Source organism: Ascidia mentula, chromosome 8 (genome assembly GCF_947561715.1).
Source record: "Ascidia mentula chromosome 8, kaAscMent1.1, whole genome shotgun sequence".
Lineage (NCBI taxonomy): Eukaryota > Metazoa > Chordata > Ascidiacea > Phlebobranchia > Ascidiidae > Ascidia > Ascidia mentula.
The window spans coordinates 7,868,246-7,883,361 of NC_138573.1; the positions used below are offsets into that span (position 1 = coordinate 7,868,246).

The 15,116-nt window shown below is 37.9% G+C and overlaps 1 protein-coding gene across 2 annotated transcripts; it reads right to left on the reverse strand.

Annotated features, from left to right (window-relative positions):
- Positions 1-40: 40 nt before the first annotated feature.
- On the reverse strand, positions 41-12,625 carry LOC145912543 (FHF complex subunit HOOK-interacting protein 1B-like). Of its 2 annotated transcripts, XM_083000043.1 has the most exons (24): positions 12,394-12,625; positions 12,087-12,246; positions 11,830-11,942; positions 11,572-11,678; positions 11,116-11,274; positions 10,931-11,042; positions 10,698-10,856; positions 10,404-10,490; positions 10,182-10,205; positions 9,350-9,517; positions 9,202-9,281; positions 8,669-8,858; positions 8,155-8,392; positions 7,489-7,651; positions 7,237-7,310; positions 6,628-7,038; positions 6,315-6,445; positions 5,391-5,495; positions 4,584-4,756; positions 4,315-4,460; positions 3,787-3,965; positions 3,351-3,522; positions 1,371-1,468; positions 41-1,065 (listed from the first exon to the last, which is right to left on the reverse strand). In XM_083000043.1, the coding sequence occupies exons 1-24, from the start codon at positions 12,520-12,522 to the stop codon at positions 823-825; spliced, it is 3,621 nt and encodes a 1,206-aa protein (XP_082856169.1). In that variant the 5' UTR covers positions 12,523-12,625; the 3' UTR covers positions 41-822. The 2 variants fall into 2 exon arrangements, with proteins under 2 accessions (XP_082856169.1, XP_082856170.1); XM_083000044.1 differs by lacking the exon at positions 10,182-10,205 and having other exon boundaries at positions 42-1,065.
- Positions 12,626-15,116: the final 2,491 nt, after the last annotated feature.

The following is a 15,116-nucleotide window of genomic DNA, read 5'->3' on the forward strand; positions in this document are numbered from 1 at the left end:
CGCAAAACGAGTTGTACCGCTTGATCTTTTCAGTTTTGTATTCTTTAATCATAGGCGGGTGAGAATTTAAAAGCAGGCCGAGAAAAAGTAGCATCTCGAGTAAGAAATGTACCGACACCACAATACAGATATATAAGGTTGCTGGATCGAGCAGCAGCCGCGTAAAATTAGCAGTCGCCGATTTGGAGCATGATTTAGTTGGTTCTGCGATGGCCGCATAGCAGATGGTAAGGTACACGTACCAGGGCGTTAAGAAGCATGCATAGAAATGTTCATCGAACACACGCGTTTATGTTTGACAAGAAATGCCACATATAGTAAGTACATCATTGCAAATATCTATTTGTCAGGTAATGGTTGACAAATAACAGAATGGCGCCCTCTTGCGGTAGAGCAAGCACATGACAGAAACACGTGCGTTGAAAAGGCCTTGAAAAGCGAAGGCACGACTGATTATACCCTGGCCCGTCATTAAAATATGGATTGCAGGAGCAAGTTTACGTAAAAGAAGGTTAAAAGGTCAGGTACGCGATTAAGACAATCGGTGTGAAGTGTAAAATGGCGGATAGAAATATATCTATATTTTATTACAATGATAAGTTTAATACATGTTAAAATACGGGGGATAGGTGTATATGTAAAGGCGCTTGAGATATGTTGTACCTCGGGTGACAACATTTTGCAACGAAAACGCAAAAAATCATGGAAAGTCAAAAAAAGCTTGGCAAGCGCCGTGGTAAACACTGCAGACTGCCTTCTTTGTTCACAAGCAATTGCACTGTTTTAAGGACCACCGTTTCGTTCAGTTTACGCATCTCTGTATCAAGCAAAGTGCGCCACCGCGTGTTCTTGTGCAACAGCAGCAAGCTCCTTGAGGAACTCGGACAAAACTATGCTCGCATAAACTGCATTCTTGGTCCGTAGTTCGCGAAGTTTTCGCTCTTCGCGTTCGCGTTGTCGCATCGATTGCTTGATGTAGAACTGCGACGCGCTCTGCTGTACAGCGACCTCTTCTGGCGCATCCACGCTCCCGTTGCTCTCCTTGGATTTCGTTCTTCCGCGTCTCTGTATGTTACATATTAGGATTGTAAAATTAGCCTTGCAACTTTTAAAGGCATTTCTCAAATTCGCTTGTAAGTATTCGAAGCAACTAATGACGTCTTTTAAGTTGAAATATATTTTTACAACAGAAAGCATCTACAGAACTGCCTGAAAAATGTTTTGAGATTTTGACCACTGTGAACACTGCTTACGATATTTTATGTGTTCAAACATAAATTCAACTGAAAATCTTCGCCAATTTGCTGTTTTTTTTCGTCAGCTGCAATTTTTGTGTTGTTTACATTAGCCAAGACGTTAGGGATAATTACCTCCAACAGTGTTTCGAGTCGGGGCAACAAAGTGCTGCTCTTTTTCTTGTTGTTTGGTTTTCTTCGCATAAACATATCACCAAACGTTCTTGATTTAACTGAAATAAATATACACACATATACATAATATTATAATTTTTAAAGGTTGTTATTTGTTATGATAAGACCAGACTTAGATAACAAAATGTATTTTCAAGATTAGATTAAAATCAAAATTAGAGCCACTTAGATTTTGTCGTTGGATTAAAACGATAGAAAAAACGCATCTACGCGAACGAAAATTAAGAAAACGTCGAAAAACTTGGACATTTAATCAAGTCAAAGTCAATTTATTCTACAACAGTAATGATTCTCATCCCAAATGAAAAGACAATGGAATTATGTGCCAATATTAACACGTTTTGTGCTGTACCATTTTTGGCAAAACCCAAAATAAGATTAAAGCTAAAATCAGACTTGCTTACTGATGATGACATAAGTTTTTGTCGAAACGTCTTGTTTTAACAAGACAGTGTTAATAACAATATGGGCCAGTCTCTTTATACTCAGAATTATGAGAAAATCCGTGAGTTGTGTTCCTAAGACTTGCTTAGTTTTTCCAAATTAGATGAGAATTGGGTAATTGGAAAATTGTTTCGCAACAACCTTGTCGAATTAGATCAGGGTTTCTCAGTGACGTGAAACTTTCCTTATTGGTGTGCCGCGATTTTTCATCAATCAAAGTTTCGTAGTATGTTGTGTAAAATTGTGAGACATGAAAATATGTTGCAACCGCTTGTATGCTATACCACTGCAATTGTTACTGTAATGGGCTTTTTCTTTAATAATTAAAAACAAAGAAACCTTGAAACTAAAACCCGTGGTTTATTGAACGTTTAGCCTAGAATCACAGCAATATGTTCACCTAACCAGGGCCATATTTCGAGTTAAACGCTGATATTGCGTCATTTTAGATATATTTAAAACTTGGACTGGCTTAAGAATGAGGTGTTCCGAATTAAGAGGATCCAACTGCGCCGTGACTATAAAAAGTTTGAGAAACCTTGAATTAGACAACCAGAATAGTCCCATTGTCCGTCCAAGTCCAAACAACAGCAGCCACATCTGATCATTTGTATCATCAAACCAGATTAAACCAAATACCCACGTTTGACAATCCCAATATAAACTGAGCCTTCACCATAATGTTATTTCACGGGAGAATTCGCCCGTGTTCGATGAGCGCAGGGACTGGGAAGCATTCAATTATTCACGATAGTCTAGGCCAGTGCTTCGTAACGGTTGGGCCGCGATAATACGTGCTGTGGTGTACATGCAAACTTCTTTTTAAAAAAAACCTTTATAACATGGCAAATTTTGAATATTGTAGTTACTTGAACATAGACGTGTTGTATTTAAACAAACGTTGTCCAATTTTTTTAAATTTTGCTACGCAAGAAAGGTTCTTAATTTGAAAACCAGCAGTTTGCACCTACACGAATTTTATAGGAAGACATTTTTTTTATTCTTGTGCCGCCGTGCCCATTTTTAAAGTTAACAAACGTGAAAAAAAGTTTGTGCAGCACTCCTATAGGAACAAGTCGCGGTGTATTTTTCATCCACGTGGTTGGTCTCAGTTAGCAATCGTTTTGGTTGAACAAAAAAGAAAAAGAACGCAAAAAACATTTTCTGTACCGCCCATAATAAACAACTGCAAGGGAAAAATGTAGAGTTGTCCCCACAAAACGCAAATTGTTCCGCAACTAAAACAGCATTTGGTGACCCAACGTGACCCATATATTGAGAATCTCTTATCTGGTATATTGTCAGTATCCCGGGTTCCTCCATATACGTACGTTTTAACCAAAACCCTTTTCATCAAAAGTTTGTAAAACAATAACAAATAAAGTATTTTTACTGAAGTATATGTGTTGTAAAGGATCCCCAAATGCGCAAAAATCCATATGATTTTGTACTTAAGCAGTATAACTTTAAACTTACCCTTTGGCACTGGCATAGGTCGATCGTGTACGTTGTTGCGAGTGCGAGCGTCGCCGGACAACGGAATTGTTCCTCTCGCCAACAAATACTTCTGCGCCCTTCGTACCAACACTTTGAAGTCGCTCACTTGGACAGAGTAAGTGTCTATCTTGTTACGAGCACTGTTCAGTACCTGGAGACGTTAGTTGACAGATTAGAGATACATGATGTTATTATACAGTTACAACAGTAATGGCAAAAATACTGGCAAGCACAAAACGGACAGTTTGCAATAAGGCTTTATTCACCTGTCACTTAATACTTCATCATTCTAATTTTGTTAAAAAAATCTAAGTAATAAACGTTATTTCGATACAATCCAATGTTGAGTTTTGGCCTTGAAAAGATTTTATTAGTTATAAAAGCTTGGCCCTGATGTAGGCAAATATTAAAATACCTGGTATAAGGACCTGACTGACGGGTGGAAAACCATTTGTGTGTTGAGGAGGAACGATCGGAGCAACGGGTGGGGGTAGCAAGCCAACCTCGTCACTATTCCAGTAAGAAGAAGGTTTTCATACAGGGAATTGTTGATCATTTGATCGAGCTTCGCGAACAAGGTTCCCATCAATGGCCCTGAAATTGCAGAGAAAATCGATGCTTATTGTAAGTTTTGCTGCGGTTAGTTGGCTAGCGGCATAATTTGTGGAAAACGGCTCGTTAGTCACGTTTGCGCATTACTCATATTGCGGACATGGGACTGTGCCACTGACGTTCCACGTTTGGTGACGAATATGCATCCAATTGCCAAGCAACAATACCAAAAAACGACCTAATAGTCGTTTAATGAATACAAAGCAACTACGCCAGAAAACGTCAAGCAACAGATTTTCGATTTTAACATCGAAGATATCACGTTTCAAACTTAAAAAAGATGGAGCACACAAATGATCAGTCCACGAAATTAACCTGTAGGGTTTCTTACCGGTATAAGGGACTCCTTGCAGTTTCAAGGGTACAGCGGGTGCAACGGAAAGTTCGGTTGGAACGTAATCGTCTGCAGGTTCGTAGAATGACGACGACGCGATCGATGCTGAATCATCGAATTCGTCGTCAGTTTCTTCCGCAAAACTGTTACAAGTACAAATGTAAGTGACGCCATAACTTGTAATCATGTTTTTGCTGTTTAAAATCTACTAAAATGTCCAGTTTCTGGTGTTTGACTGTGGAGTTTTAGAATGAAAGTGCGCTTGCCTGTAGTTTTGTGAACGGTTGTAACTCAGGTCATCGTCGTTTAACATATGTGTTTCTTCTTCGTTTTGACGCGATGCCAACATCTTCATCGGGTCTTCATCGTCCATGTCTGCAGTATTAACCGACACCTGACTCATGGTGTCTTCATTTTGCTGCAGTTCCGTCTCTCCGCACTTAAAATGTGCAAAATTGATAACGTCAGTAAAACCGGTTTGTTTAAAATGGAAAATACAGCCTGAATAAAAATCTGTGATAACTTTTTTGTTTTAATGCAGAAATACAGTCAATTGCTGTGTACAAAGGGGGCAAAAAAAGTAACTAAAAATTATTCAATTGTTGAAGCCATATGACACAACGTCCTGAAGTTATAAGTGTAAACGATCAAATTCTCAAATATTTTTTTGGCCTGGTTATATGGCTGCATTTGTACTTGGCTACTAAAATGGTTACTCTGCTCCACGTTAAGACACATCTATGAGATGTATGAAAACTGACCGCATTTACCTTTTTTGCGGTTAATTATAGAAAACCACAAAGCAACGGTGGTATCGCTGCGATTTTGCATTGGTTTGCGTAACCATACATTATTTCTAAAGAAACATGTGCTTGTCTGTAGTAGTGGCTGATTTTTCATCTTTCTTTTACCGTCGCGTTATTTTACGCTAAACTACTGCTGAACAAATTAGTAAAACGTGTTTGTTCAAAATGAAAATTGTGGCTGGTCCAGCCCGTATACAATCTACGACAACTTCAAGAAACGACCGATCCTTGAATCAAACGTGTTGAACCAACATAAGCAATATGTACCTCCCCATCGTTCAGGTTACGTTCAGGGCTGTTATTCTGTACATCGTCTGATGACACTTCAATACCAGATTCGATGTCTTCGTCGGGGTTGACGGCGGTACTAGACTACAAAAAAATAACATGTATTTAAAAATCGTAACACTGTAATGAACAAGTGTGCAGGAAACCCAGATACAACGAGATACTTAGTATCAAGACAACAAGCAGAGGTATCAGGGTTTATATTAGGATTGGGCGACTGAAGCACAACTGTACGTTGCCATCGGGTCGTTCCTATACCCAAACCGCGACTGGATTTGGCGGTTGGTTAATGAATAAGCTCCCAACACAAATACAATAAAGGCAGGTCACGAGACGGGATGTGTGGCCTATTCAACTCATAGACGGCACAACTAACTTTCTGAAACTGTTTCTATACGCTTTCTCTATAGAGTCCGTTCTCTACTATTTGTATGTGCAGGTTTTTTAGTATGTAGCAATAAATTGTTTTTACTTCATGAAATCTACCTAACCAGCAACACTTCTTTCACGTGACACAAGTTAACCATCAATTCAATTTAAAAAAAAAAATTAAAAAAAATTTTTTTTAGTATGTGCAGCAGCAAAACAACGGGTAAACTGAGTCAAGTAAAACACAGAGCGGCAACGCAACAGCAGTGTTGCGTTGTAAGAGTGCTGAGTACTTCCATACAATTTATATATTGTCGTTATTTTAGCGATGACAACACACTGCTTTGACCATACAATAAAATCACAGTGGGTGAAACACACCATATACGTGTCAGTAAGTTCACAAATACAAACAACTAAATTTCCACCACCTGCATAATCTGGCACTGTTTCCGAACCGCAAAAGTCAATATTATCCATTTGCAATAAACGATCGGTTCGCTCAAAACACGAATATGTTTGAACCCAATTCACCTGTTTGGGGAGTTTCCCACTTTCCACCTTTTCCCGAGTCGACTTTGGAACGATGTCCATCAAACTTCGGAAGAAGTCGTCCACAGATGAGGTTTGCCCGATTGATCCAGAATGTGGTTTTGCGAGTTTTTCTACAAAGTAGATCCATTATGAGACGTAGACAAACAGTCAATAACAACTGGAAGTCCATAATGTTTACATTGCTGTTAAGAATTACCTTTAAAAGGGTATACACCTAAATCATAGATCAGTAAAAGGTCATGCATGACAACATGGTAAAACACAACTCTTGTGGTCAGTGACATCAAAATACCTGTCACTGGCGATGATAGTTCTTCGATTTCCACTTCCTTCACCTGACCTTCAACAGAATTTACTTCCAAAGGTAACTCCAGGTCAGTCGCAACGTCACTCTCCGTCTTCATTCCATTTTCCTCAACTTCATTTCCATGAATAAACTGCTTGTCTGCAATATCCACATCGTTGAGAGGGGTATTCACAGTATTACCCTCCTCGCTATTAGGTTTAGGGTCAGCGTTTGTGGCTACAGGGCTCAAGGGAAGAGGTGCGTGTCCGTTCATAGCCAAGGCTGTAATGTCGAGGGTTTGTAAGGTGGCGGATAACGCCTTCATGGCACTGTCGGGCGTCTGAGTGGTGATCTGATCCACTGCGGTGTTGTCTTCCGATTTCCGATGCACCAGTGGTGTACTGCGAGATATTGGATCTGGAATACAAGCTGTGTAATTAAATGGGGCACAGGGAAATATGACTAGTACCAATATAAGCAATTGATTTTAATGGTTCGTTTAGCTATTGATGTAACGGGCGTAGATAGAACTGGTAAACAGCTAGTGAAAAAAAAAATTTAACACGAAAAAAGTCAAGCTATGTTATAAATTCAATACGTGTTGACAAAGCTTACCGTTTTTATTTTCAATTTGTTCTGGCGGGGGGTTAACGCCATCGTAGGGGGCGGACCAACCTTCGCAAGCTTCCCTGCCAAAACGATTAACACTTGTGTTACGTAACGACGTGGCTCAGTTGTGTATGAAAAGGTAAAAGCGTGAAGCCAAAGACGAAAACAAAAGGTTGAATGAGTACACTATGTTTTGTTTTGACCAATCAAGGTGTCACAAGCCACAAATCCACGTTTTATTAAACATTATAACATTACCTGCATTGGTCAATCACACTCCTCGCGTCTTCAAGGTAATCCATGTAGCTTGTGTTCAACTGAAGCTGGGATTCGAGATCAGGACCGAACTCGGCCATCGTGCTTGGACTTGTTATAGTGCGCAGTCGCACACCCGGCGTGTCTGGTTCGTCGCTGCTCACAGCTAAACACATCACAAGGCGGTTAGACTAGGTATTGGCAAGGATTTGTGTGACAGACTCGAACAATCCTCTCACAAGAATGAATCAGTGGGGTATCATAAATTCCTCAGCTTCGTGACAAAATATTCGCTAAAATTATGTTCGCATTGACCAAAAAATGTTCTAAAATAAAATTGAGGTTTTACCTCAGGTTGATTCTGCATGGATTGGTGCAAAATGAAATTACATGCTGTGGTGGATTAACAAAAAGTCATTTGAATTAATGCGGATATTTCCTTGGCACACAAAGTGTGGTTTTAAGCAAACGTAAGGAAAACATTGGTCCCACTCCGCAATTGCGTTGTGTGCAATTTCACACAATCGGTAAACACCAAAAAGTGAATAATCAACTTGACGTGAAACCGTATTCAATTTTATCTTGAAACGCAAACATCGTTCTTGCAAAGCAAAGTTCACTTTTACAGAAGAATCTCGGAGAATTGCATTCAAAATCAGGGAATTAAACCTGAGTGCATGCTAATCGTGACTGATAGATCCTCGTTGACTGTGTATTCCGAAAAAGCATGATTTGCATCAATCGAAGGTGATTTGTTGCCGCGAAAAAAGGAGGTTTCATGCGGTGATGATGGCGATCGTAATGATGAAAAGAAACCGTTACCGGGAGGTTTGGCTGGAGGGGATGGGGATTGGGAGAGAACCCTTTCCAGTGTGGATTCGTTCTGCAAGGTGGGCGAGCGCGTTGCCTGCATATGATATATCTTGGTAAATAATATTTAGCTTGTATTTTAGTCACAGAATTTGTGGAGAATATATTTGGTTAATCCAGTGGTTCTTGAAATGAGACATGGGATCCCTTTGTGGGACAGAGTAACATTTGTTGAGGATGGGGTTTGTGCCAATTTCTTGGCCTGATCAGAATATAAGATTGCAAATGCTTGGACTGTTCAGCAATGGTCACAGTTAAAAAAAATGAAATAACAAACACAAACTCTGAAGATTATTTTATAGCCTTGTCTTACCCTGTTCTCTGCACCAGGCTCATCCTCAACTGGTCGAAACATGTTTTCCCCTTCAGCTTTCCTGTCTACCTCATTTCGACAGGCTATGGGTGTAAGCGCAAGGAATCGAGCTGCTGAAGCATTGTGAAGGTCAACATCACAAATGGCGCGACGCTGGCTGAGAAGCAGGTGCTCACATGGTATCAAGTGCCTGATGTAAAGAAAATTGATTAATAAAAATCTGTTGTATGTATTACTTGCCAAACTATATCAGTCAATGAATGAAAGAAAATTCATTTTGTTTCTATCCAAATTGTGTCACAATTTTGTTGTGAAATTTTAATTGTTGTAAAATATAACTTTGAATAAAGATTTTTTAATTTTCAACTAAGCTGTGCCAGTTTGTTTTTAAAATGTTAACTCAAATAAAGTTTGTAACATCACCGTGGATATGGTGTAAATCAAGGTTGGTTTGTTGGGAAACCGAAATTTTCGTCTCCTAACTTTATAGCACAATACATTTGTATTTGTGTAAAATGCTAGTGTTAATATACCTGAAAACTAACTGCAGCATCAGATCTTCACAATTCAGATCTGCAAGTGTCCGTATCAATGACAACGAAACAAGGGCCAGCTACAAAAAACAAGATTGCATGAAAACAATCCAAACGAAAGAAGTACTTCCACTTCAACAATACCCACCCTGTTGTTGCTGGCTATTCTTAGTATTAGAGTGTTGATAATAAGGCTGCTCTCATGACGATGTGTAAGAAGAAAATGTAAAAAACATCTCATCAACGAAGGTGCGGTTACAGAACGAAGAAAGAGGTTCAAGTAAGCAGTCGTTACAACAACTTCATCAGCTGAAGTCTGAAGTATTGAAATAAACATTACCAATATTTGCGTGATGTCAATAATAAATTTTCACTGTATGATATGTAATCATTTACCAGGGTATATATTTGTAATTACAAAGACACTTTTGTTAGATTCTTTTCAAAAAATTAAAAAATTCTTCGTATTACTGAGTATAGTATATACATAAATTTGTATAACTTTAAAGCAGAGAGCAATCTAGTAGAGTATCAGCAATCATCAGGAAATTAAAAAAAACATCAGCAATATGTTGACGATTACTGTCATTATTCACTTTATATTGATTTGTTTAAATTAGCACAAACAGCATGTAATAAACCTATAAATCAACAGCAATTTAATAATATCGAAGTCACTGAAATTTTTCATCGCCATTATCAATGGACCAAACAAAAAAAACAAAACAGATCAACGGAATAACCAATAGAACAATTCGCAAATACAAATCTATATGTTTAATATGACTAATACAGCTTAGGTTTGCGACTTATCAGCTAAAAGTTACATGGTAAATATGAAACAATCAATGAAAAAACATCACTGCCAGATTATCCTGATACAAATCAATGAGCTGTCCGCTGAATGTTAGGAATGCAAAGTATTAAAATTACATCAGGCTTTTAGGTAATTGCGAATGACCAACGCTGTTTGAACTTACATTGGTGGGATCTTCTTTGTGTTTCTAGTTGATTTGGAAAATCATTGGTAATGTAAGGTTCAAAAAAGTTTACACATAAGGCTATGTTGGTGCGGTTGAATAATAGTATGAGAAGACAAAAAAAATTATTTCAATGTTAATTTTATTTGGACAAAAAGGGTTTGTGCTACTTTATTCTGTGGCTGTTACACACACAATCATAACTTTTTATATAATATATACCTTATGCAGGGAAGGGCTAAATACGGAAATCAGAAATCCATTGTAGAAAAATTCCAGAAGTTGTTCTCCAACCACTGAGTGAGCAACCTAAACATAAGTCAGTAAGTCACTATCTGTTATACAATTACGATTTAAATGTGTTTAATGCAATGAAAAGCACAACCTCAATGCACAAATATTGTTTGCTGAAAAAGAAATATACATATCCCATAAACATACACTACAAAAAATTCCCCAGTGCCAATAAAGCAAAACTGCGTTTAGCGATAAAAATAAACCACAAAAAAAGCTTACTTCAATAACAGAGTTGCAGAACTCAAATGAGTTCATGAAATTGGTGAGAGAGGGGACTTGAGACCAGTCGCTTCTATGCAGACAATGCCAATCATCTGCTCTCACCACCATGTGCCTTGGCAGTGTGGAATATAAAGCACTAAGACCGGTGGCCAACACCTGAAGAAATGGAATCAGGAAATCAGTATTATGACGCATATGTGGCGATCGCACATTCACTGTGTGCTACTCACAGGACAAAAGTTGGACTGCTGAACTATGTAATTGGCCACTGATACATTTTCCGATGACAGAGACATGCACAGAAGTAGGGCATCTCTTGCTTGTTGTCCTACAGTCCCTTCCCTACACGGCAAACAGCAAAAATGATAAACACCCTCAAAGCATAGTTTCATTACACTGCTAACTGCTATTATACCTGTGAATGAAATCAATCAAAAGCGAGAATATCAAAAAGTTTGCTGAGCCATGACTTGAAGATGCATTGAAAAAGACTTCCAACAACGTAGGGTCTCGGTTCATCCATACACACAGTAGGTTTAACAAAAGGACAATGTGTCCATCCAGTTCTTCCGATCTGAAATGCACATACCCCTGTTATGCTTTGAATAATTTCAAACCAAATTATATGTATGTTTTAAAACACAATGCAATGTCATATTGGCACATTATGTTGTGCAGACAGCACCTAATAAAGATGCGCACCAATTAATATTCATGAGCTGGAATGGCATTCTCAATAAGCCTTGTCTTTTGGTGCTGAGAATCTCTTGCATGAATTATTATGTCCCAACCCAAAAACCTGACTACATTAATAACAAGAAACCCCCGAGAACAAACCTGTCAAGCTTCACACCTTTTTCTGACAACTTACCTTGTACAAGAGTTAGAAGACAACAGCTTTAGCATTGGTGCAACCAGTTGTTTGTGATGTAACAAAGAATGTTGGGCCTGGCTAATGAGGACCTCGTACACCTTGAGCTGGGGTAACATACATTATTTTGAAAAAGCTAAACTCGAATTTGAAGAAAAATGTCATAAAAAAGATTAATGCATTTTGCAGGAAAACATTTTTCTTTCTGCATAAGATCGGAGGTATAACACAAGTATAGTAAACATATTATTTGCTCACCAAACTAAGCATGATTTCAGCTTTAAAGGATTGTGTGCTTTCCCACCAATCTAATAGTTTTTGAAATACATTTTGGGTAATGGCATATTCCAGTACTGGACCCAGCAGTTGACCTACAGTAAAGTCATCATAAGATACCAATTTGCAGGTTGATTTCATTGCTAAAACTTAATTTACAGACAAAAGGGCACAACATGCTATACAATCCAATTCAAAACCTAATAATACACGAAGTTTGATACAAATAGTTAGATTACCAGTTGATTGTTCTTCCACAAGAAGATAAATCATTTGCTGCAACAAATTTTGTATGGCATTTATATCATCGTGGGTGATATTTTCAAGCTTTGGCACCACAGTTTGAGTAGTTGCCACATAGACTGGACGTGGATTAGTCACACTGATAATGTCACATATCTGCAAAAGTTGAATTAAACATATAAAAAAAACTCTTCTCAGCAACAAAATATTGTTAAGAAAGATAAGACAATTGTCTGTGCTGTATTATGACTGTAGGCACTTGAATTATCATTTTTTTTAGTCACAGCCGTCATTTAAACCAACCTGCCGCCAATGAGATTTAAATACGTCACAACATATAGTTTCTGGACTTTCTTCTTTGGGATGTGTCACAGTGGCAGGCTGTGGAGTGGGACGTTCATCCCATTTCTTCAGCTTTTTTAACCAGCTCATTGCAATATCATTTGCCTGAGCTCATGAATGGTTGATATGCTCTCTTTGCTATCTACAGTTACAATCCATTCAAACGAAAGTTTTTTAACAACAAGACTCGGCTTAACCTGTATTTAAAGTATATTCAAATTGTTTTCTGATTTCAAAAAAGTTTTTCAAAAGCATAGTGGAAAAATGTTATTTTAGGTAACACACTTCTTCATTAAAATATGAAAAATTATAGCCTACATACAGTCGATCTCATGACCTTATTGGCATTCTGGGCTGCTGATTTTTTGGCAAACAAACGTTTTACATACATTAATACATAAGTAAACAAACACAATCATGTAATAAGGTCGATTATAATCTATACTGCAATAAGAATTTTTACGTTTTGCATTTGCAGCATGACTGCAATCGGAAAATTTACTTTTGCTTAGCTACATGATTTCTTCGTTCTTCTTCGACACAACTAATGTATTGTTTAATCACGAGGCATTACATCAATATCAAGTCCTTGTATCATAAAACTTCACCATTGACTTACTATCTGCCAGCCATGACTCACAAACAACCACAAGGCAAGCAGAGTGACGCCCACGTCGCCAACCAATCTGATATATCTTGAGACAAACAGCTGGTACGTTTGGCCGTTGCTGAAACAACACGGTTGCATTCATTATTTCGTTTGCGACTAAACTAGCCACGCAACTATTTTCTCGTTTTACTGTAAACTACATATACTTCACAATTCTTCTTCAACAAACGTCATTCATTCTGAATGTAATGATTTATGACGTCATGAAAACAAAAGTTACGATCATAAAGACAACTTTTACACCACCGAAAGAAGGCAACCGAATTTGGCTTCGTTTGGGTATATCGCTTAATTTTAAATATTGAAATTTTTTGTGATTGCTCATATAAAAATATTAAAAATAACCATATTATTGTATATAATGTTCTGGGCGATGATGTGTGGCTGTTTTAATATTGTGGTCAGTGCTATGAAATATATCTGTTGGTGCGAAGTTTTGTATTCTTTGAATAATTGCTTCTCGCTGATGCTCCTGGCGATTCATAAAATCTGTAAAAACACCGTTCTTCAGCAACTAACTAATGATTAAACCCATTATCTAATACATTACTTTTTTGAGGAGTGATGTCTTGGTGATAACATTTTGTTTTAACGAGTGCAGGGGTGTAGTCGCAATTTAAGGTATCTTTATCTGTTCTGTATGCATGTCACACGATTAACTAATACGAAACGTTTTGAGAACCGAGTTGGTGTTTGCGTTTCGATGGGTTTTGCTTTGGCCAGCACGGCCGGGTGGCCACCTTTCGTCACATGCAGCTTGTTGCAACCCATCACCTCCCAGTGCGACTGGCTGCGATCCTACGACAGACGGTGATTCTCCGTGAGGAAATCACCTTTACATGGGCGCCTGACCCGATAACCTTTATGGTTTTACCGGTGCCAATGCCATTTCATTTCCTTGTATATTGTTTTTCGCGTATAGTTGTTTTTTTTCGCAAAATAAACGTGATTTGATCAATACGCTTTCACACAATGATACTAAATAATTTTATTTACCAAACAAATATAGTAGACCTAGCATTATATGTTTAATAAATAAAATACGTTGGAAGGAACCATTTAATCTGATGGGTCCGTCTTACCTCAGTTTAATGCCAATAGAAATAAAAACATTCTGGAGCTTATGAGTTTAAAAGAAACACGACTTAACTTACTTGTAGAGGTCCATTTTACACACGGCGCTGTCCTAAATTACGCACCATGTGTGTAAAATAGACCACTTGGACAAAAGTTGTTAATGCCAATTTGTATTCTAAATATATTAATCGAATATTGTCTTTACGCAAAATAAGACGTTGTATTACAACTACTCATGCTAATCCGTTTGTCAATTGTAACATTGTATTTTATAGTGTTACAACATATGTAGGGGAGACAATCGCCCCTCCTGGATCCGTCACTATGCCAAACCACGCATGTGCAGACGATACAAGGGCGGGGGATTGACAGCATAAGTTAAGCTCGACTCAACCACAAAGGCAAGCACAAATGATGATGTTTGTGTGCAGTACCTAAACTCGAATCCCGGCTTGGTCAATGTAAAACGTATACTATTGATGCAATTATTGCTATAGAAATATACCATTGTTACACAGCATTTCGTCCAGAAAAAAATGGTAAATTTGAAGAACCGAAATAACAACTCTGTTGATATTACTGGGTGGTGAAATAAACTCAGCAACGAAAATCAATACAACTGTTTTGCGTGACAAACTGATGATGAAGCCGCACCAATTACTAACCTAATATGCGGCAAAACTTTTAGTAAAAATTCGTTTGATTGGACTACATGCCTAGTACATCAGCTTGATTGCAACAAAAAGGACAAAACAATGTTAAATAAACTAAATACACTGTTTCCAAAAAGTTATAAACTTCCACCTATCGAGGAGTTTCCTTCATATTCGCCATCTTACTCAACTGCCTTCGCCTTTATTTGAGTTCTCTTCATGTAAATTAAATTAGATCTTCACTACCTTTTTTAAATGAGGCACTCTTCACTGTCTCAATTTCT

What these genes read in the sequence shown, in the direction of transcription:
- LOC145912543 (XM_083000043.1), bottom strand. Translation starts at nt 12,522, where the DNA reads ATGAGCTGGTTAAAAAAGCTGAAGAAATGGGATGAACGTCCCACTCCA. An exon ending in GTAACCTGAACGATGGGGAG is followed by an intron (nt 4,757 to 5,390) that starts GTACATATTGCT and finishes GCACATTTTAAG; the next exon opens with TGCGGAGAGACGGAACTGCA. An exon ending in ACCTATGCCAGTGCCAAAGG is followed by an intron (nt 1,469 to 3,350) that starts GTAAGTTTAAAG and finishes TATTTATTTCAG; the next exon opens with TTAAATCAAGAACGTTTGGT.